The 22,685-nt window shown below is 39.5% G+C and overlaps 1 protein-coding gene across 1 annotated transcript; it reads right to left on the bottom strand.

Annotated features, from left to right (window-relative positions):
• Nucleotides 1-282: 282 nt before the first annotated feature.
• LOC108246871 (sortilin) lies at nucleotides 283-20,730 on the bottom strand. Its single transcript, XM_017434625.2, has 20 exons — nucleotides 20,240-20,730; nucleotides 14,417-14,479; nucleotides 14,260-14,333; nucleotides 14,075-14,177; nucleotides 13,835-13,996; nucleotides 13,622-13,695; nucleotides 12,728-12,777; nucleotides 12,521-12,648; nucleotides 9,118-9,262; nucleotides 8,738-8,893; nucleotides 7,352-7,464; nucleotides 7,111-7,213; nucleotides 5,960-6,128; nucleotides 5,674-5,858; nucleotides 5,414-5,597; nucleotides 5,186-5,302; nucleotides 4,403-4,511; nucleotides 3,720-3,835; nucleotides 3,504-3,630; nucleotides 283-3,417 (listed from the first exon to the last, which is right to left on the bottom strand). The coding sequence occupies exons 1-20, from the start codon at nucleotides 20,456-20,458 to the stop codon at nucleotides 3,403-3,405; spliced, it is 2,412 nt and encodes an 803-aa protein (XP_017290114.1). The 5' UTR covers nucleotides 20,459-20,730; the 3' UTR covers nucleotides 283-3,402.
• Between the last annotated feature and the right edge of the window lie 1,955 nt (nucleotides 20,731-22,685).

Here is a 22,685-nt window from a genome sequence, read left to right as displayed (position 1 = left end):
CATAACATTTTTAAATTATTCGGTCCATGAAAAAATGAACTGTATTTCTGAGTTTTATTGAAACAGTTCAGATCCACCTGTGGTTTGTGCAGCAATAGCTAATTAAAAATGTAAACTGTGACAGACTAGACGTTATCATAATTTCACGATAGGCTGATAGTTTTCTTGGGCTTCAGACTTCAGACGTTACATTAAAATGAAGAGCAGCTCTGTTCTGTGTCACTAAATGTGCATTACAAAACTATGAGAAAGAATAAAAAAAAACACAAGGAGACTTCTGCGTAAAAGAGATGGTGTTACTGTATTTCATCCTGTAAATGCAAACATTGTTACAAAACATCTGTGCTGCAGAGCAGATTCATTCAGAGACACGTATCTCTGACATCAGAGAAACAAGATGCAGGGGGGAAAAAGCCCAAACTTATGGCCCTATCTCCTTTTAACAGAATGCAGTTGTACAAGAACGTCAACAAATGCAACACTTTCACAGATCTGTAGATACAGTGCAAAAACAAGTCATTGAATCCAGTAAACGGCTGGGTCTGCTCTCTCTGACAGTCGAGGAAATCAGGAAGCATCGAGCACAAAACATCTGCTTTCATTTCTGACAAAAAGCCACCCAACAGTCTCTGAGAAAACCACTCAGCATTGTGCCTGCTTAGTACAGTAGCTTATTCACTGGGATATTATTGCCTCTGCTGGAGGGTACGAGCGTCGACTATCAGCCCCGCGTGTTCGTCAAACATCTCCAGGTCTGAACTAAATGCAACAGCAAACATTTCATGTAAGGAAATATAGTGGAAAAAATGCAAAACTCAGCCAATTAGTTTGTGTTTGTAAATTATATTAACTTGATACATTATTAATTAATTTGTTAAGAAGATTAAGGGTTTTCTACAAATGTATGTATTGCTCTTGAACACAAGTAAAGACTTTTTTGATGACTATGTTCTTACCTGCATTAAAATCATTAGAAGGATACATGTTGGTATGTGGGACATGTTAGTAAAAAAGAAAAAAAACATTATAAAAATCACTGACAGAACCAGAGGATGATGCTGGTGCATCCTGTTAGGCAAAAGTATCAGTTCAAGTAAAGGGTTCGTGTTAGTATCAACCTTGATGCTCTAATACTGCTAAGCTAAGGTTTTCCCTTTGCGACTTCATCTTAAAAATCTGGAAAACAGTAAAAGTGCTTTGGCAACAATTCAAGTCTTTCATTTTCACCACACACACACACACACACACACACAGGAGAGCAGAAGAAATTGGCTGTGTTAAGCTGCGTTACATCACATACATTTTATCTAATCACAGAAAACATAAAATAAAATGCCAACGTCGAACACACCGAAGCTCTGAGTGTCACCATATGAGAATAGAAAAAAACTTTTTAAGGGAATATTCAGATCTATTAAAGTAGGGTTCCGTGGAAAATGCGTGAACACTAAATATCTTACTTGTTGCAGATAGCTCTTCGAATCGCCTCCGTTTGGAGAAAATAAATTATTTTAACCAGCTTGATAAGCTTGATTTGACTTGGGCTAAAACACCGAAGTGGATTGTTGCCGTCCTAAAGCATCTCAAATCTCATAAATTTCAAAGAGGTTCATGCAGACGCTACTTTATAAACTTTTAAATCGTTAATTTTGCATCACGTGGCTATTCTCGCAGAAATTTTAAGATATTCCTGCTGGAAGTGCGTCTGAAGTGCTACAGCTAGCTGCTTGCTGCCGTTTGCTCTTTCAAATAACCAGAGTTCTGTGTGAATGACCACGTAATGTGAAACTGGAAGTAACGCAAAGATTCATTAAACAGTCATTTAATAAACAGATAGGAAACGTTTCAGATTGGAGGCACCACTTTGCTCTTAATCCCACTCAGATTAGCCATGAGCTCGTCAGTTCTCCACACTGAGGTCTATCAAAGAGCTATCTACAACATGTAAGTTATTTATTACTTATAACTTTTCCACATCATTCCAGTTGAAAACATCTGAACTATTGCTTTGATGACTTTTGTTATTGTTCTTGGCTGTCATGTTCAAAAGCTGCAATATCACTTTAACTGACTTTAAACTTTATATGAAACAGCTGAATAAAAAAGAAATGTTTTTGTTGTTTTTTTACATAGATCTACAGACCTAACACTCCACACAATTCACCTAATTTGGCCAGAAGTTGCAGCTGCAGCTTCAAACAGAAATGTATGTTCTCTTGTGCTCATTAATAACAAGTGGTTCTTCTGCTTCATTAAACTATACAAAGGCTTTTTTTACTAACAGTGGCATGAAGCTATTAGAAGTAGAAAAATCGTTATTATTTTATAACAATTTGTTATAAAGTGTAACTGAATAATTGTGACGGTTCTCGGGAGGTACCGTGTTTGATTTGTTTTTTAATTAAATCATTTTGTTTTATAAATTCACTTTACTCGGACACTTTTTACTGCTGCTAATAATAAATACATGTTCTCGTAAACGAGCCAGGAGCATTTTCATCTTTTAACAGCTTTGTATTAAATCTTTGTATTTATTTTAATAGTTTGGTTACAGTGAATTTAATGTTGAACTTGATTGTCAATTTAAAGTAGGTACAAATATAAAAAAAAGGGATCAAATCAAACCTGTCATGAAGAGTAATACTGAGTGATTCAAAGGAATTTGGTTAACATTTTATTGTTAATTTATTGTTTAAAAGGAGATGATGTATGTCTTGAATCTGCAATTGGAGCTTACTGAGCAATTTGTTTTTAACTACTTTATACAAAATTCTGGTCAGTATTTACTTGATTTTATGGTAAAAAGACAAGACACAAGACACATTAAATATGTAACTATTAAAAAACTCCTGAAAAATTAGTTATATTTAAAACGGGCTTGTTTTAGTGACTTATGAAGCTGATCAAATGTACATTAAATGGCCCTCCAACACCAATGCATCTGGTGTGTTTTTATATTTACAAAGTATAAAAAAGGATGAAACGACAGCAGGCTACAACTCTGAAAGAACAATACTGATCATATGTTGCACAGCTGTTCCTTAAAACCTTCTGATAGCCCTAAAAATATCCAAGTTGTAGCATCTGTGTTGCTTCTGCAGTGCAAGGCTATCCCTTTTTAAATCAGCATGTAAGAAAACAAAACGGAGCACAAATTCACACTCAATGGTTCCTTACAGAACTCTGTGACAGAAGTAGCTAAATGTCTCCAGGGATCTCAGAGGCCTTTCTTTGTTCGGTGCCATTTCCCACCACTTTACAGAAGCTATAACTGTAAAACCCGCTGCTGCAGAGTCCTCCGGCCACCGGGGGGAGAGCGAGAAGTGGGAAGCCGACCATGTGGGAACAAACAGGAATGCCCAGGCGTCATGAAAGCCTTAAAAGTGTGTGTGGGGGAGAGTCTTATACTAAAAGGTCCTGTAATGAAACACAAACAGGATAAATGAGTTTAAAGATTTAAGAAAACATTACGTTCACTTGGAGCAAATATCACAGTTTCACACCTGATCCGAGTCTTCGTTGAACTGAGCCTTTTCCGTCTCCATGTAGTTCGTGTCGACATCGTCTACTCCTTCGATTTTGTTCGCTTCCACGTGTTCCCTCATGACGGAGTATCTGTGCACAAGGAACCTGAAGGAAAACAGAAACGGTCTGTTAGAGAGGGGGGAAAAAAGGAATGTTAGAGTGTGGGTGTAAGATAAGAAAAAGGGAAAACTGACCGTCCTCCACAGACATATTTCTTCACCAGCCAAACGCCTGCGACCGCGCTCATCAGAAGGATCGCTATGACGACCATCACTATGACGGCAGTGTTTGGCGAGCTGTTTTCAGTCTGCTGTTCTCAAAGACAAATGGATCAAAGCGTGAGGATTTTTCAACTGCAACAACATTTACAGCCAAGACGTACAGCACGAGTTATTATTACATGAACAGATAAATCATCTGAGATTATTCTGCTGAAAGACGGTTTAATCAGGCTGCGGGGAGATGAGTCCAGATGAGTTTATAATCTGTGCATTAGGCAAGCTTGGCAGAAACAATGATGATGCTTGATCGGCCCATAAACTACAACTGCAAACAAACAGAAATAAAATTCTTTTATCTCTTCATCTCATCACCTTAATCAGATCACATCCTTTTTTGTCACCCCCAGCTTTTCCATTTTGGTTTAATAAATAATGACATGTTGCAATCTGTTGTGTGTGTTAGATTTCAGTAAGTTTATATCCTGGTAAAATTCAGATCATTTTTATATCGCCCTGACATGTAAAACCCCAGAATTAAAAGTGCGTGCACTTTATTTGTCCCACGGTTGCATTTGTTTAGCTGCACTATATTTGCCAACAGATTATGAATTGCTGCGTGTTTGTTTTTCCCGTCTTGTCAAATGAGCAGGACTGACCAGAGAATTGGGATAAAGTGCGTTGCTGGTGCACAGCCTCCTCAGGTCGGTCTCCTTCCTTTCCGGATGAAAACCTCCTTCGCATTTGTTTCCAGGAATCTTCCGGTAGCTGAAATGAAAGAAAAGTCAAACACAGAAAGCAAACTAACAAACACCCGAAAAGGACACAGGACAATTCAAATGCTAAGGAAATTGTGCCATTAGTTGAAGAAATAAAAAATAAAATAAAAAAACAAGAGCTAAACTGTCAGGCTTCAGTAAAAAGGTTAAACCAACTTTGCATTTTTCTTGTTGTTACTTTAATAAAAATACAATGTAGATGTGGAATGTTTTTTTTTTTTATATCAGAGACACGTGTCCACAGTTATAGGAAAAATATGTATTTTGATCTCATTGTTATGTGTTATATGGTTCATATTTTAACTCCAAACCATATTAATGCTTGATAATCCATTTGAAGTGACAAGAATTTTTTATTAACGGTAGTAAAATAAAACTTGTCATAAAATTTCAATTCAGGCAGGTTACTCGTGATGAGATTTGTCAAAGTTACAGAAATGAAGGGCTTCTATATCCGTCCTTAATTATTCCAAAAAATATTATCTTAGTTACATTTTGTGTGATTATCTTTTATATCCAGAACACTTGTAAACGAATGAAGAGCCACACTTTAATTTCTTTAAGCAGCACAACACTTTTGAATGCTTTTTATGTATGTTTTTTGCGATTTATTCCGGCGAGTAAGCGTCTTTTCAAAAGAGCAAAAATGTCCAACGTCCTCACCCGCTGGTCTGCAGCAGTTCAGTGGTCCCATTTAAACAGAACTCCAGAGCCCGGCCCACCAAGTCCTCCTGCTCCACACACTCTGAGCTGTTCTCTGGGCGATAATACCCAAAGTCACTGCAAGACAAACAAAGGTCAGAAGCACTTTTCTTTTAAAGTGTACTGAACAGAGGAGTTCTTCAGTCCTGTTTCTAATATAAATTTGAGATGTAATGAACGAGAACAAACCAGTGATAATCAGCCACAGTGCATGGACACGGGGACAGCTTCTTGGTGACTTCAAAGTCCCTTCCTTTCCAGCAGACAGAATCTTTCCTCAGGCGTAAGAAAGACTCTTTATAGCCCAGAACACAGCCATCATTAACGGAGTCCGCAGAGTGAGCTAGCCACTCCACATAGTCTCCTTCACTACCTGTAGAAACATGCGAGCCCCAAGTTCAAACTCTTGCACCGTTTGATAAAACGGTGATCTTCTCCACCGTACTCACAGTCTCTGCTGAGGAGCTTCTTGAAGTCTATAGTGATCACCATCCAGTTACTGATGTCGCTCCTGTAGCCCCACACGCTGACGTTCATAGAGCGAGAGCCAGGCTCACTGTCCATGCCACTGAAGTGAAGCGGGTCGCTCGTGAAGTTATACGTATGCCAGCACTGCCCTTCATCTGTGGAGAACCTGAGGAGAGTACACAAGAGAAAGACCATCAAATAACACAGTCACAACAGAATTTATATCCATCATTCGAAAGATGATTAACCAGAGTCAGTCACTCTCACTTGATCTGGTTGACCGGTGAGCTGGTGTGCTCCACAGCAACCAGCAGTCCTCCAGAGTCTAGGATAGCGTAGTGATGGGGGCCCCTGAGGGCCCGCAGCCACGAGTAGCCGCCATCATCAGACACGTAGATGTCAGGTAAGAGAGCTGAGTCGGCGTCTCCAACACTGCCTGAAGGAAAAAGAAGGGCCAATAATCAGTCAGCAGAATGCTTGCATTGAATGGACTAAGCTTGGATTCACAAAGAATGTGCAGCACCTGCTTTTTGCTCTACTTCTGTGCGTCATTTACACTCGCTGTCTTCTCTGTCTTAGCATTCTGTTCTCAAAGCGAATAGCGCTTTTACATTTTGGCACAAACATCCCTGTCAAGTTCAGCAGGTGTATGGAATTTGCACACTTTAAGCTTCAGAGCTCCGTTGTTCTCACTGCACAATCTAAATACGAGCATCTGATACAAACACAGCAGGCACAAAAGGTTTTCTCACAGCGAGCTTCAGGTCTCCAATGAAGTATAACTCCACGAACAGCATCTCATTTTATCAGGGAGGAAGCACGTTCAGGATGGCCTCTCTAAACCAATAAGTGACATTTTGTGTTCCTTTGACCATCACTGTATTCTTTTATTTTCACTTCATGAATTAAAAATGCATTTTAAGGACTGGGACTCTCACCACATTCCCGTTTTACAGACTTTTTCGACTATTTCTTTTCAGACGCAACCGTGTTTCATGTTCAGAGGAAGAATTATACTTTTCCTGAAATGTCAGCCCTCTTTCTTGTGAAGGCAGCGTTGCAGCAGATTGCTCCTATTCCTGTCTCTTCTCGTCAGACACAAACACCACCAGCTCTCAGGAGACGGTAAATATTTCATGCCGACTATGAGTCTTGAAAATTGGGCACTTTTAGCCCCAACAGTAATCTACATAAATATGGGTTTTCCTGTAAATGAATGCAGAATACGTCATTTAAATGTGGGCAAAGTGCCCCAGCACAGAGAGACGCTGTTTGGCTGGCAGCACAGTTTGAGATACACATCATCTCTGTGAGGGCTTTATGAATTAGACGTTCACACAAAATTATGATTAGTGCCAGAAAAAGCTTCACAATATTTTGTTGAATTCAGGCCTTAGTGTGTTGGTGTTTGTTTTTACCGTGAGCCAGGATCAGACCCACGGCGTTGGGCTGGGAGAGAGGCAGCATGGGGACGTTCATCTTTATGGTGGTGCTGTAGGAAGCGTGGATGTGAAGTCTGCACTGTAACCACAAAAACAGCAGGAAGAGAAGTATGAGTATGAGAAGCTCATACTGAAAAAATGTTGACTTATTTATGTAACGATATGAAGCACATGAATGTTAAAAAAGTGAAGAAACGTTAACAGCTGCGTGTCTCACTCTGTTTGGTCTGTTTGTGGAGGTCTCAGTGTTACAGGGGCTGTTCTCTGGTCTCCGCAGCGGCTGCCACTTCGCTCCTTGGTCGTAAGTGATCACCGTTTCCACCTCGCCGTCTGCAGAAAGAACACATACCATCCACATTAAATACTAATAATATAACTACAGATACTTTGGATGTGTAGCACATGAACTGCAGACTAAAGATGGGACTTATGGCTTTTTAAAGGGATCTTGCAGATTCGTTCCTTTCAAAGAGCCAGTCTTTTGTACAGTTAGTCACATGGTACTGCCAGTGTAGTACCGCATCGGTCATCAGGTATGTCACTACGCACAGCTATACCTATTGACGTGACTTGTCAAGCGAGCAACTAAATATGTAAAGGTTTTACTGAATTTAATATCTGAAACCTTTGCTTTCATTTAATATCCTGTTTAAGATATAAAACCTTACAAAAGGATGAAAACTTTATTCTATTTGATAAACAGCTGCTTTTATTGTAGTCATTAAAGAATACAAGGAGCTTAATATATTCTGTGGCTTGGAGAGGTGAAGGTAAAACTAACTTTGGAGACTCGAGGATCGAAAAAAACAATTCTGGTCATCACCTAAGACCTGCTTTTAGGGACATCTTGATAGTAAACGATGATTGTGAATTTGTCATAATTTTGGGGTAAATTTAAATCAATTCTGTGGCCGACAAGAAAAATATGTCTCTAATTCGTCCTTTTATGTAGTGTTGTGCTTGTAATCTATAAATCCTTATACTCTGTGAGTTTTAAATTACACAATTGACACACACACACACACATTTATCTATCTGTCTAGTCTTACAAGTATAAAGACAGCTTATCTCTTCTGTTAAGATACTGTTGTATTCAGACGCCACTAAGAAGAAGACTGGGACATATCTGATATCTGTTTATGTAATTCCTTGAAGCACATTTAGTTTTCCAAAATACAAGTTACATTAAATTCATTATTAATCTTTAAAGAGTTTGTTGATTGTAGGTTTTTACTATCAGATTAATTACATTGTGTGCGTGTGTGTGTGTGTGTGTGTTTGTGGGGCGGGGGTGGGTTCCAGACTGCAGAAAAATATAACAAAACAAATATAGAAAAAAATAAACGCTGGCAACTACATTTTAATAAAAAAAGAAACATTTTGTGTTATTTATAACTGGTAAAAACACTTAAAATTAAATGATTACTTGAAATTCCAACCGCACCTTTAAATGTTTGCATTTCTGTTAAAGGAGGTCTGCAGCATGGCTCAAATTTAACAGATTTGCCTCAGCCAAGCATGGCTAAGGCAAAATACAATGTACTGACACTGTAGATGACAAAAGAATTACAGTAGCTACATATTCAACAGTCTGCTCACTCACCCTCTGTGAGTATGCTGGTCATGTAGACGCCCCTGAGAGAAGCAATGGCTGTGAAGTCCGTGTCGCTCCCTGTGGTTGTGTAAAGATGGCGCTCCAGAGACTTGGAGAACACAGTTCCTCTGTCATCTGACACGTAGATGGCTCCAACACCAGAGTCTGCTCCACACACACATAGAGTAAGGGTTTGGACAGAACACCGAGACAGCATGCTTCATCCTCACAGAGAAATTCTTGGCAACTTCAGTCTCGCAGTTTTACAAGATTTGTTTTTTTAGTGTTATCAGAGCCATCCATCATCAAAATTATTAAAGTTTCCCAACGCTTTAGACAATATCAGAGTCCACCTCGGTCATCGCTAAAGCTGCTTCACCACTGCTGACCTCCAGGGTCGTCCACGTGCATGAAGATCATGTCCTGATTGGCTGAGAGGATGGAGTAAAACTGCTGGTGGGTGACAGAAGGAAGCTGGGCCATGTTCCAGTGATCGCCTCTGTCCACTGAGACATGGATCACGCGCTCCGTACCCTGACCCAAACACACACAAACACGAACAAACGCATTTAAATACAGCATGACGAACCATACATGCTTCATTCCAACCACTGAAGAACACACAGCAAGGTTCTATGAAATGAAAAGGAAATCAAACGCTATTAATAGGGCTTATTGTATGAAATAACATTCAGGAATTGCCCAAATGCCATGTTTATGGGTCACTAAACAAATTTAACTCATCTGCTTTTTTGTAAAATGCTTTGTATGTGTATCATCAGGTGGTCACTAATAGCTGCCTCTGCCTCCCTGAGTCAAATATGAAGGAGGGAAAACAGCTGTGAAAACAGACAGTGTGCAGCCAATTGACTCCACTTTTCACAGGTCATGATTGCAAAAGCTTTTATACAGTAACTGAATTTATTTTGGGACTGAAGAGCAAAACAAACAGTCAGAATAAAAGCAGGTAATAAAACAACAAATTAAGTTTTTTTTTCCCCTGGGGATGATAAGATGCAGAGCGTGTGTTCTCAGATTCATCCCTTGCTTGTATCAGACTCTGGATTCTGCTGCCTAATGGTGCCACATAGAATGGTGCCATATTAGATTTTTCTTTTATAGGTTCTTTATACTGTATTCACACTCTTTGTGTTGTTATTCCATATATTGTTCATTATAGATTTTCCCTTATTTAATTTCTTTTGTGAAAATTATTCATATTTTATGGTGGTGTGTCTCTTTATGTGGTTCAAATTTAGGCTCCTAGAGAAAATATTTTCACTGATAAACATTATTTGGTATTTTTTTAATGTGGATTTTCTATGTGGATTTAAAAACAGATGTATTTACAGTACATGTGCTAGTCTGAAGAAGGGAAATGTCCCTCTTGGACAACTCAAAAAGTTTCTGTATCCAACCCAGAGTCTCTCTCTCTTTCTCTTTTTCTCAGAGATGGAGTTTGTTTTAGTCCAATGAGTTCAAAACACTCCTGTGCAGTTTTAGTCCTTGAGCCTGAAAGGGAAAGCAGTCTGGGTCTGAGGAATCCAGACAAGCCCCTTCTGTTCGGTAAATAACAAAAAAATAAATAAATAGTGAAATGAAACCAAAAAAGTGTGGTCTTTACTTAGTTATTAATACAAAAATTGCTCAGATTTAACCACAAAAACACGAGGAATGAAAGTAAGAACAAACAGCTCTAACATCTTTTTTTTTTTTACTTCGATCTAGGTCAGCCTACATCAGTGTGTGTGTTCATATCTGTGGTGTTTGTTGACATGACTCCGTTCTGGAGACTGGAGGTCTAAATACCACTAATATCTTAGAGGAGATATACGGAGGCTCCATACATGCAAGACAGCACAGATACAGTAGATAAATGTCTCCGCTACACAGAAGATGAATTGGTACTAAACTTTTACAAGTACAAGGCTATTTTTGAAGGATAAATATTAAAACCACACCTCTCTGACAACTTGTTCCTAATTCAGTGTACGCCGATATTTCCCAAAACCTTGAACAACAGCCAATGGCAACACAGACATATGACCTTCCAGCATCTTTTGTTGTAGAATTGAAAAACTGATTCGACTTTAATTGTGATGGCAAAAAATTGAGTCACTTGAGGGGGGAAAAAATCCATTTAAAAAAGGAATTTATAGTTACCTTTGAAAACAATTTCAGGAAAAACTGTTTATTTTACCGGGTTGATACTCTCTCAGTTAGATCCCTGAAATTAGCCACCACCAGGCCAAATCTGACCTCATTGCTAACATCTCAGTTTAAAGCAATTATCAGACAATATTGATCACATGCAGATGATATTGCACACTAACGTCAGATATCAGTAAGTACAAGTTCCTAAAATACACAGGAGGTTAGTGATCACGACTGACTGCACCTGCTAGTTTCTCTTTGCCAGCGATAAAAAGGATTTGTTTCACAACACTTATTGAACTGACTAATCTGAGGTCTTTGCACTGACTTCCTGTTGCTCAGAGAATTGACTTCAAAATCTTGTTGCTGGTCTCCAAAGCACTAAATGTTCTGGGTCCAAAATACATCTCTGATCCGCTGCTGCACTAAGAAGCATCGAGACCTCCGAGGTCATCTGGATCAAATCCGCTCTCTGCTCCCCAGAGTCAGAACCAAACATGCAGAAGCTGCATTTGGCTTTTATGCACGAAATATGCGAAACAAACTCCCTGAAACTCCGACTGTGAGTTCCTTCAAAATGAGGTTAAAGACCGCCCTGTTCACTGTGGCCTTTGATTACAGCAAAAAACTATTTCTTTATCTTTTATTCCAGTTCTTAACCAGAGCATGCTTTTAATTTTTAATTTTATGAAATGTTCTTTCTTTAAGCATCTGTAATTTCACATTTTTATCCTTCTATATGCTTTTATTGTTCTTTTGCACTTTGTCAAAATGTTTTCAATTGTTTATGCGAAGCACTTTGAGTTGCCCTGTTGCCAAAATGTGGTGTACAAATATAGCTGCCTCGCCGTGCCTAATACTCAGTCCAAAACCCTCAGTGAAGATCCAAAACAGGAGGAAAACATGCATGTTTTTGGTCCAGTCCTTCACCTTCACTGTAAGTCAACAGCTTGACAGCTGAAATCTGGACATAATCGGGTGTTCTAACATGACGATGACCTCAATCACACAGCAAAACAGGTTTCTGAATAGATAAAGAAAGTAAACATTAGGCTTCTGGAACGATCTTCCCAAAGTCCTGACGTCAAACGTGTTAAAAACTGGTGGACTGTGCCTAAAAGCCAAGTCTGTGCCAGAAAACCAACCAATTTAAATAAACTCTACTAACTCTGCCAAGAAGAGTGGTCAAATATTCACCCAGACTTATACAAAAAGCTTGTTGATGAATGCAAAAAGCATCTGATCAAGGTGCAATTCGCAAAGGGACATTTAACCAAATATTACTTAAGATGTGTGTGTATATATATATTTCTATTTGACACAGTATGTATATTTCTGATCTTATGGGGATTAGAGAAAATCCACAATAAATTCAGACTTGTGCGCCCATTTCTTCTTTTTTTAAATCATTGAAATGATACGCTTGTATATCCAATCCATACTGGTGAAAAACACAGTTCAAACAAACCATTAAAAGCCACATTTTAATGACATTCATGTCCGTGATGAGTGGATGGAAACAGTATGTGAGAATAATAAGAAAAAACAACAAACAAATATTCGAAGCCCCATAATTTAAAACATCAGCTTGGAGGCAGTAAAAGTTTAAAAAGTACACAAGCAGACACACATACATACCGTTCCTGTCATGATGGAGGCAAACACGAATTTTCCTCCCAGAACAAAGGAGTAAACTTTGGTGGCGATGGTCTTGAAACTTCTGCCGTAGTCGTCTGTCCTCTTTAATTGTAACGATCCTTTGTCATCTGACAAACAAAAAGGGACGGTTTTACGACTAAATTTAAATGACATGGTAACGTGTGTGATTAGATCATCCTCTCTTACTGCATGAGCCATTGTTGTTGGTTGTAAAGTAGATGCTGTTTTTTGGACCCCTGGAAAAACAAACCAGAGAGGAAACTTATTCAAGTGAGGAGGATGGGGGAAAAAAAAGCCTAAACTACATTTCTTGTTAAACTTAAATGTGATTTGTAGAAATCACCCATTACGGTCATGGTTTCATGAATGAGCTGTGCTCCGAGATTACGTTGTATTTGCTGCCAAAGGGAATAAAAAACTTTACACCGCTGGTTGGAGAACTGTGGGCTGAATGAGAATGTCATCACAGAGTCGTGATTGAGAACCAGCTCGCAGTCTCTGCAGTCAGTTTGGGTTTAGGCCTGAGTGACTGCTGCGGTGGAGCTGCTCTCAGCACGACAAACTCATGTGAACTCAGGAAAAAAAAAGCAGAGTCAGGACGGTGATCTGAACTATGGTGACAGGGCAAACAAACAGACGAGACGCACAATCGGCGTACAGCAAAGACGGACACGCAGACTGTGAGGAAACAAACACGGATCGATTTATTACACAACTCACAGTGACGAAAACGCACAAGATAACTAATTATCCCATGCATGTTTACATGTTTATATAAACTTACTATTTTAGATCTAATATTAGCCTGATATAATGGGCACTTTACTGAAAAAGTAAAAATAAATTTTTCTCTGACTTTTGACAGAATTTTATGGTTGTCTCCTGACTACCAGCAGTTCAAATCTGCTGCTCAGAATTACTGATTGTTTTAGAAAACCTTTGACACAAAGAAAGATCTTAAAATTTGTAATCAACTTGGGTAAATTCATGTTAGTTAAAATTATCTTCTTGACCATTTGAAGTGTTGTTGCATTAATGGCTAAACAAAATCTGATTAATGATGTAGAAGGAGAGTCTCACCATCGGACCAAACACACACTCTTATGGAGTTTCCTCCAGGTGCTGCCAAAGTCCTCAGAGAGCCACAGGTTCAACTGGAAAGACAAAAAATATCCAAGTAAATAAACTTTGCTCCACTAAATCTAAGCAGTCATGCGTAGCTAAGATTTGTGTTGTCTGGCGTCAATTTAAGAGGTAGGAGCTTTTCTAAACTCAAGCTTCTAGTCAAAGTACCGTGATGCTGAGGGTCAGGAGTGTGTTGCAGTCCGCAGGGTTGTACAGCAGCTGAATGAGAGGCACAAACGGCAAGTCGGTGGGCTCGAAGGACAGGCCGAAGTCCTGCGAGCGAAACAGTCGGAAGTCACCGATCTCTGATACGTCACCAGTCAGGATCACCTGAAACAAAACAAAACCAAATAAGAGTTTTTACAGAAAAAAAAAACATTTTTATGTGGATTTTTCTGAAGCGCTCACCTTCCCTGAGTGGTCAGGGCTAATGGCGATGCCGAACTCGGTCTGGATGAACGTGTGGTTGATCAGGTGAGTCACGTCTTCGAACGTCTTTCCGTGGTCTTCACTGACACACACACAGAAGCTCGCATTCAGACCCCAAACAGCACTGAAAACATCAAAACAGCCACTAATCCGTTTCCACTCACCTCCTGTACAGGTTGGACTGGCCGACGCGCATCATGAATACCGGCACATGAAATGTCGTCAGCACCAGCAGCACCTGCAAGGAAACGGGCTGGACGTTAAAAAAACAAAAAAACAAAAGCTGTTTGTCTTTGTCATACTGGCTCTGAACACACTCACCCCTGATCCATCTCCCACCCAGGCGACTGACAGTGAGCCCAGTGTTCGCACTTTGAACGTGAACTACAACGAGAAGAAATCAGAGGTGAAATCTTTATGAAGCAAAGAAACAATAAAACGCTTGTCAAAAACAAATATAAGCAGATACAAGGCAAGATATTAAACTTAGAAGGTAAGTTGTTTGAAGTGTTAATTCAGCTCTTTAGTTTAAGTTATGAACGATTAATATCTTACCTGTCGTAGATAGCACTTTGAATGACCTCAGCTTGGAAAAGTCAAGTTTAAATTGATGAATGAAAGACCTGTATGAGATATTCCAAAACCAAAGTGAACTGATGTTTAAAAACAACTCTGAACCCTAAATTTTATATCCTCATTTTTTTGAGCATTACACGTTAAACCCAGCAGATATTACTTACAGGAAGTGCCCATCAACAATAAAAATGGATGAAGCGTCTCCTTCTCCTGTTGTTCAGAACTGAAGCCAAAATATTTTTTTTTTTTTTTTTTTTTTAAGGTGCTGCCATTGTTGTATTACCGGAGCCAGCATCTGCACGCTCGGGGCGTTGGGCTGCACCATCGCTACGAAAGTCCAGCCTACTCACTGGCTGTCAGTCACAGTGTAACGTGACACTTTTCTTTAAGCTTTAAATAACTAAAACTAAATGCATATTTGAACGTACAGCTGCAAAAATAGAAAAATGTGAATCAACAAAAAATCAAACTCTGAAAAAAAATCTGATGTATTTTTATTTTTTTAGTTAAAAAAAAGTGATTGATTTACATGGAGGGTGGGATTTAAAACTTGTATTGCAGCCAGCCACTAGGGGGCACTTGTCCTTTGTGGCTTTAACTTCTGACTTCCAGTTCTGTGTTTAGTTATAGCATATCTCAACAGGTAGCTCCTGCTTCTTGCACTAGCAAATACTAAAATACTATGCAAATATATGTGTAATGGTTTATACCACATCACGCACATTAACTGCTATGAAAAATTTGAGATTTGAGTTGTTTTAAGACGGCAGTAATCAACTTTGGCCTTAGCCCTGCTGGAACTAGCTGTTAGCTCATCGATGCGATCAGAATTAAACTATTTCTCCAAAGATGAGGTCATTCAAAGAGGAATCTACAACAGGTAAGATGTTAATCGCTCATAACCTTTCCACAGAAACCCACTTCAAAAAAAGTCTGAATCATCACTTGAATATTGTGTCAGCTTTGACTACAGAGCAGGATCAGAAAATGCACACACAAAACATTTGAGTGTGTTTCTGTTGTTCCATACAGCAAACATCCCAGCTTAGACAGAATGTCCACACTGTCCACAGTAACTCAGCCATTTGGACGTAATCTGCACATGTGACCTACATCACTGTGAAAATCACAAAAGGTTAGGCCAGACAACAAGACAATAGCTGAACAGACCGACATACTTTACAGTTTAATGCATTCTAATGAAAAAGGAAATAAATACAAAAAAGGTATGCTTTTACTTTCAAAACATTTCAACAATGATTTAAGGCTCAATATAAAAAAACAACAATGTAATAGTGGAGACAGGGCAGAGAGTTTTAAATAGGCAAACTGAAAACAACACAAAAATCTTTGAAAAACTGTGTTGTCTGTAACAAATTTTAGCCTGAGCCTGAACAGACAGCTCCATGGTGAGGGTGTTGGATAAACGGGAAGATAAAGAACGCTAAAAAGAGGCAAAGAGAAAACCTCCTTTAGATATAAACAACAAATAAATAAACCATATAAAGTGCATAAAGGTATCTTTCAGATTACGTGAGGACCAGCACAGGCACAACAGTCAAAAAGTCTAATGAATTGATCATTACTTTACACATTTTTTCCCCACTGACGTCGAAATATCTGAAAATCCAGCTGGACAACTGTCTTGATCAGTTGTAACATCCCACAGGGCAGCTGAGAGCTGCACTTTGGGTGAAAACTCATCCTTACTCTAAGTGTCAGAGTGAAAACTAAGTGGCGATTATGTAAGACTGAATTTGTCTTGCTGTGCAATGGGGTAACATATTAGTGAGGAGATGAAACTGGCCTTGCAGAGCAGACACGACCTCATGCCGAATACAGGCCGGATCTGCTGTCAAACTCTTCTTCTGCAGGTCAAACTCTTAACGCCAGCGTTCAACTTTCAACAGCGGACAGTGACTCTGGCTCTCGCAGGGTCTCGTCCTGCAGCTGCACAAAAACAAGCATGTGCGCACGTCCCTGCGGAGTCACGCAGCCGGTATGTGGGAGCGCGCCCCTGCGCTGTGGGTGACGTGCTCTCAGAGAGGTCCGGACCACGACAACAATGGGGTCCTTATGCCGTCTGCTCTGGGCTCTAACCCTCTGCTTCAACCATGTTTACACACACAAAACTTCAGACGGAGAGGTCAAACTCAGAGATCAAATGCTCAAAGTGGTGAGGACCGAGCCTCTGTAACTAAACAGAGTGGTGTGAAGGCTTGAAGTAACGCTCGCTAAACTGTTCATTCAAGGAAACTATAAAAGAACAGGAGCACATGACCTCCAATGGCCGCGCTTTGAAAGAATGAAAGGCTTTGGACATGTTAGTTAGTCCATAAAGTGTAAATAATAATAATAATAATAATAATGCTGACTTTGCTTAGCACACCGATGTTGAACCTAAACATCTTCCAACACGAACAGAACTGCACAATCTAAAACCTTCATGGTGTTTAGCTGATTTCAGTGGTCCTCTGGAAGAAGGTGGCATTTTACATTTTTGAGGAATGTTTCCACACCTAAAAAGCATCCAGAGTATGCAGAAAATATACAGAAGTTGCAGTAAACAAAACATGCATTTGTATCAATCAAAATTTCACGTTGACCAAACATTTGTTAAAAAAAAAAAAAAACATTCAATTTTCAGTTTTTTGCCCATGATATTGTGAGATCTGTTAGTACTCTGAGTACGTGTTGGGGATGACTGTCAGCTACTTCCACACCAGGTTTTTAGCTCAATATCTGTGAAGCTGACTTGAGTTAGAGCTATTTTTCTGTTGGCTAAGACCAATAAGCTGTGGCAGCCATATTGAACTGAGCGGACACCAAAAGTCAATCAGGTGCAGTTGTTTATTCAGTGATTACTTCTTTTTTACAGAAGATTTCTTTTTTTAGTATTTCTTCAGACTTTGGCTGCTTTTTTCATTCATTTTCACTCCAGTTTTTGATCTTTTTCACAGGAGGTACACCAACTAATGATTACTTTGTGAAATATAAATAATCCATATTGAAGCATTCCTTCTAATTGCTGGTTGATTGTTTTATTAGCGGTAACCTTTGTTTTACAAAAGATTAAAAACTTACTTAAAGGTTCTTGTAAGAGCTGAGTGATTCATACATAAACTGACGGCTGCAGCTTTATTCCTATGTTTGGACAAATGATACAGCACACCAACCAATGGAAGACACACGGGAAATAGACAAAGCAGATCCTGGAGTTACGCTGCAAAAGAAATGGTGCATTCTTAAACGAGACTTTAGCCAAAACTAGGATTTGCGAGCCCTCTGAAAGCTCTGTTTGTTGGGGCTTTTTTGGTTTGTTTTGGATGAATGTAGGTCATCAGTTCGTGTCACTTCCTTTATCTCTGCTGAGCCTGGTTTATCTCGCTCTGATGGACCACTGACGCAGCCTGAATGGAGAATGTAATCACGGGTTTTCACCATCATTTAAGTCCTCCAGCATGGCGTTGCAATAATGATTTCGGACTCTGGAGATCCCAAATGGCCAAAATGAAACAGCGGCATTGTTTGAAATGATTTAAGCCCATTAGTCTTCTTATTTGATCAATTTTCTCATTTTAACACTTAAATTATTATCTTTTAATGGAAACCTTTGTCACTGTATTACAAAGTAGGACAAAAACAAGCTTCACAGCCAAGAATAACTTCATCCATAGCTACATAAAGCTCCACAGTACGGCGTTGTCTGTGCGAGCCGGTGGACGTTACATCAATCCTGCGGCTCAAACACCTGGGCTAACTTTTCAACATGAAAATGATTAAAAATTATCTCTTTAGGAGATCAGACTCCTCCCAGCTCCTCGGGGCCTTCCTATCCCCTCACACACATTCTCCACGTTTTTCTGCAGAGCTCGAACTGATCTTCATAACAAACCAGTGTCTAGGCTCCCCGTTATCAGAGCCGCCGATCAGACGAGGCAGAGGCGGCATTAAGATCTGCGGCGTAGATTCCCCATTTCCCAGATAACTGTCTAAATAAGCAGGTGGCCCCACCTACTCCTGCCTGTAATTCTTCTTCTTTTGTGCAGTTTTAGACCCGATACAGACTGCACAGCATGTTTTGTCAGCCAGTCCATGCTTGCTTTTTCTTATTTTTCCCAGGTTGGGACGTTTATGTAAGATTCATTTTGCCGGCAGGATTAAAGTTCGCCAGTTGTGTCGTTTTGTTTTGTTTTAATTTCTTCAGTCTCCATCCTGTTCTTTATCCCTTCGGCCAAAATAAAAAAAAAGGAAGGAAAAAAGAGAGGGAAAGAACAAGCTGTATTTACCGGCTGAAGGGTAACTGGGTCACAGCCAGCTTGTTGGAGCACCAAGAAAAGCAGCAGATGATGTTCCACACGATGTAAGAGGGAGCGGGGCAAGAACAGCAGGGGCTTTTTGATGTACAGGAAGAGAACAACGAAGTAGTAAAAGAAGCTGGCATTCCTTGAAGGAATGCTTGTCACCCGCTGCCTTTCAACCAAAGATCTCAAAGATCTCATGCGATCCGGTAACCCTCAGAGAATGTGATGGGGATGATTTTGGACTACCACCGCACCAATAATTTTCCTAATATCTGAAAAATTGACTGAATTATAGTAACTTTTGTATTTGCTAAGGTCAATCGGAGAGCAGCCATTTTGAATTGGGTTGACTCCAAAGCTTAATCTGTTGAAGATGTCCATCCAGTAACTACTTCCTGAGAGGTTCATTAAAATCCATCCAGTGGTTCAAGAGATACTTCGCCAACAAACAGACAGACAACAATGTGTGCATTTTGAGTAAATGGCGCTTTTATAAAAACGGTTAAAAGATGTTTGAAAACTCAGACTCTGGAGTCAAAAACAAAACTTTTTATGGGTTCTCAACTATGAGGACCTTCTGTTGTTTCTTGTATACTTTGGTTTGCGGTCCACGCTGTCCAGAAGAGACAATATTTTCCCAACTGATCAATTATTCTGTGTTTATGCATGAAAATAGATCATTACTGCAATTTAGGGGAAGAAACTTAAGACAGTGATCAATCACTTAATTCAGTGTTTGAATATTTGCCTTTTCTGTTAGATATTTGTCACTGGAACATAATTTCATCAGTCTAGTAAATAAAAACTGAGGCAAAACATTTATGATTTTAAATATTCAACTAAAGAACTTGCTGCTGGTAACAATGTGCCCATTTAATTAGGTTAATTGCTGAGTTATTGGCTACTTATGAACACAACACTGACTCATCCCTTGATTTTATAAGAAATAAATGAGGAAAGACTTGCACAGCACTGTCCAAGTAAAACTGACGGGAAATATAATATATAACAATTATTTTCAAGTTTTTGTTTTTAATTAGTACAACTTCTGTGTCAGCAATGATTCTTTTGAGACTTACTGCATGAAATCATCACATCCAAGTCCTGAAATCTGCACAAGTTATTTATTATAGGTTTTAAATTGTTTTAAATGTGTTTCCATGACAGCTGGTTGAGGACAGTAACAGCAGACTCAAACGTGACTTGGGTCCAGCTGTTTCCTTCGTTCAGGGAATATAATCCGATTAGGCTCGCAGTCACTTACGGTGCTGGTGTTATTGAGCAGCGCCGACTCCACTCCTCTCGGAGCCGAGCACGTCTTTTCATTCAGCCCTCCGCTGCGCCTCCACAGCTCCGTCCTCTCCGAAACAAACCGCTCCGCCTGCAGCCTCCTCGCTCCGGACAAGCCGTCTCCTTCCTGTCGGTCTCTGCCCAGCGCGGACGAAAACAGCCCGAGCGCCAAAACGCAGCACACGGAGATCATGGCTACTCAAAAAAAAAAAAAAAAAAAATTAGAGGAACTTCAGACGCTACGAGAAACTCCTGAACTATCCCGGTTGGCTCCGCACGCGCCCCCCTTTCTCCTCCTCCGCCCCCCATCTCTGAAAGCATCCTCCATCAACGGCCCATTCAGCGCCGCACGCGGATTGGTCAGCGCCAGGAAACCCTGCGATCTGATTGGACGAGGGGAGTCTTCTTCAACGCAGCGGCAGTTCCCGTCCGGCGATGCGCTGCCCCCTGGTGGAAAGACCGCGAACAAGCCCAGCGAGAGCTTCATTAAAAGAGGATTTATTCTGTGAATCTGTTGAGCTTTCCAAGAAACTATAAAAGGCCAGAAGAAATAAAGTCTTGCACAACAGGCTTACTTTTTTGTTTTTACTGAGAAAAAAATAAGGAAAATACAAGTTTCTGAACTTATGAAACAGACTGTAGCAGGAAAACAAATATTTCATTTGGCTGACTAGTACTATTTTTTATTTTATTGATATCAAACTGTTTTTAACTTAGATTTTTCCCCCTGTTTATTGAAAATAAAGAAAGGGTGTAGAAAAAAATATTGTTGGATGCTCAAAGATGATATCCCTTTTGTTTTTACAAGTTTGATGGGATTTTTTAATCATTTTAATTTTCAGAGCTATAAGTCAGGGGGGAAAAAAGGCAACTGGACTTCTTTTCTTGTTGGCTGAATACGTTTCGCTTCTCATCCAAGGAGCCTTCTCAGTTCAGACTGGAATGTGCCAAGTTGCAAAGCTTTAAACTGAATGGGATGCAGCTTTGCAACCCTGCACATTCCAGTCTGCACTCCTCGGACAAGAAGCAAAACATCTTCAGCCGACACAAAGCCAAGCCCAGATGCCTTTAATTTTTTTTTTTAACTTTTAGGATTTATCACACCTTTTGGCTTGACATCTGTCAAGCCAAATACAAGCAGGTTTGTTCTTACCTTATGGGTATATATTTAAAAACATATGAAATCATTTAGGGAAGCTTAACATATTAGTTTCAAGCTGTTAACTAACTTCCAGAATAACAGGCAGCGTTAATATAGAAACAAACCTTAAACTTTTTGCGCAAAGAAAAATAAGGACAAATATAGTTGGTATAAGGATAGATGTCAGTCTTTCAAGGTATGTGAAGACTCATCTACATATTGCAGCTACAAGCCCTGGCAAAAATTATCAAATATAAATATTATATATATATATATATATATGGAATCATGAGGAAAACACTGCACATTAGAACTTTGTTGCACCATCTCCAGCTTTTCTAACAGCTTGAATCCTCTGAGACATGGACCTAAATACCAACAAGCAATTCATCAGTCCGGCTCCAGCCGTCTCTTATTGCTGTTGTCAGATCAGTTTTACAGGTTGGAGTATTGTCATCAACCATTTTCTTCAACTGGACTGAAAATCTGGTCTATTTGCGGGCCATGCCGTTGACATGTCTTTGCTGAAGGAAAGTTTTCACACCCTTTTGTCCCATGGCAAGATCCATTCAAACTTTGGAAAATGAAGTCATCACCAAACATCCTTTCAGCTGATGGAATAAGAAAAGCGTCTCCCCCTGTACCTTTACCTGACATGGAGGCTCAGATCATCGACGACTGTGGAAAATTACATGTTTTCTTCAGGCAGTCCGCATCATAAATTTCTGTTTGGGTGTTAATACCAGCTTTAGTTTACAGTTCAGTCACAGACATCGACTCCAGTCTTCACCAACTTGCTTCTCATTTGTTTTGTTGTGCATTTTTCTGTTTTCACAACATTTTAAGTTTTCTGTCTGGACACTTTGATATCTTTCTTAGTTCACAAGTATACGTCCTTTTTTTACAACCTTCCTGTTCTGTTTCTGCTTGGTCCAGATTTTAGACACAGCTGACTGGGTATTATGGTCATATTTTGTTTCAGGATGATTTATCTGGGAGTTTCATAATCCTCTCCTTTGTTTCAACTGACATCTCTGGTGTTGGAGCCATGATTCATGTCTCCAAGGTCTGAGGTCACTCTTCTGAACACTTATTGAGCAGATCTGATTAGATGCAGGTGTTTGTTTTAGAACTGCAGATTACAGAATGAGTCTACTTTTTTTTTTCCTCAGCTTGATCTAAAAAAGGAATTGTGACCGTAACAGTTATACATATTTCTTTTATTTTATTTGGAATTTTGAAAAATGATTTTTGTGGCATGTCTGATATATTTATTTAT

The sequence above is a fragment of the Kryptolebias marmoratus genome, linkage group LG4 (assembly GCF_001649575.2).
Source record: "Kryptolebias marmoratus isolate JLee-2015 linkage group LG4, ASM164957v2, whole genome shotgun sequence".
Taxonomy (NCBI): Eukaryota; Metazoa; Chordata; class Actinopteri; order Cyprinodontiformes; family Rivulidae; genus Kryptolebias; species Kryptolebias marmoratus.
This window is presented reverse-complemented; position numbering and strand designations above follow the sequence as displayed.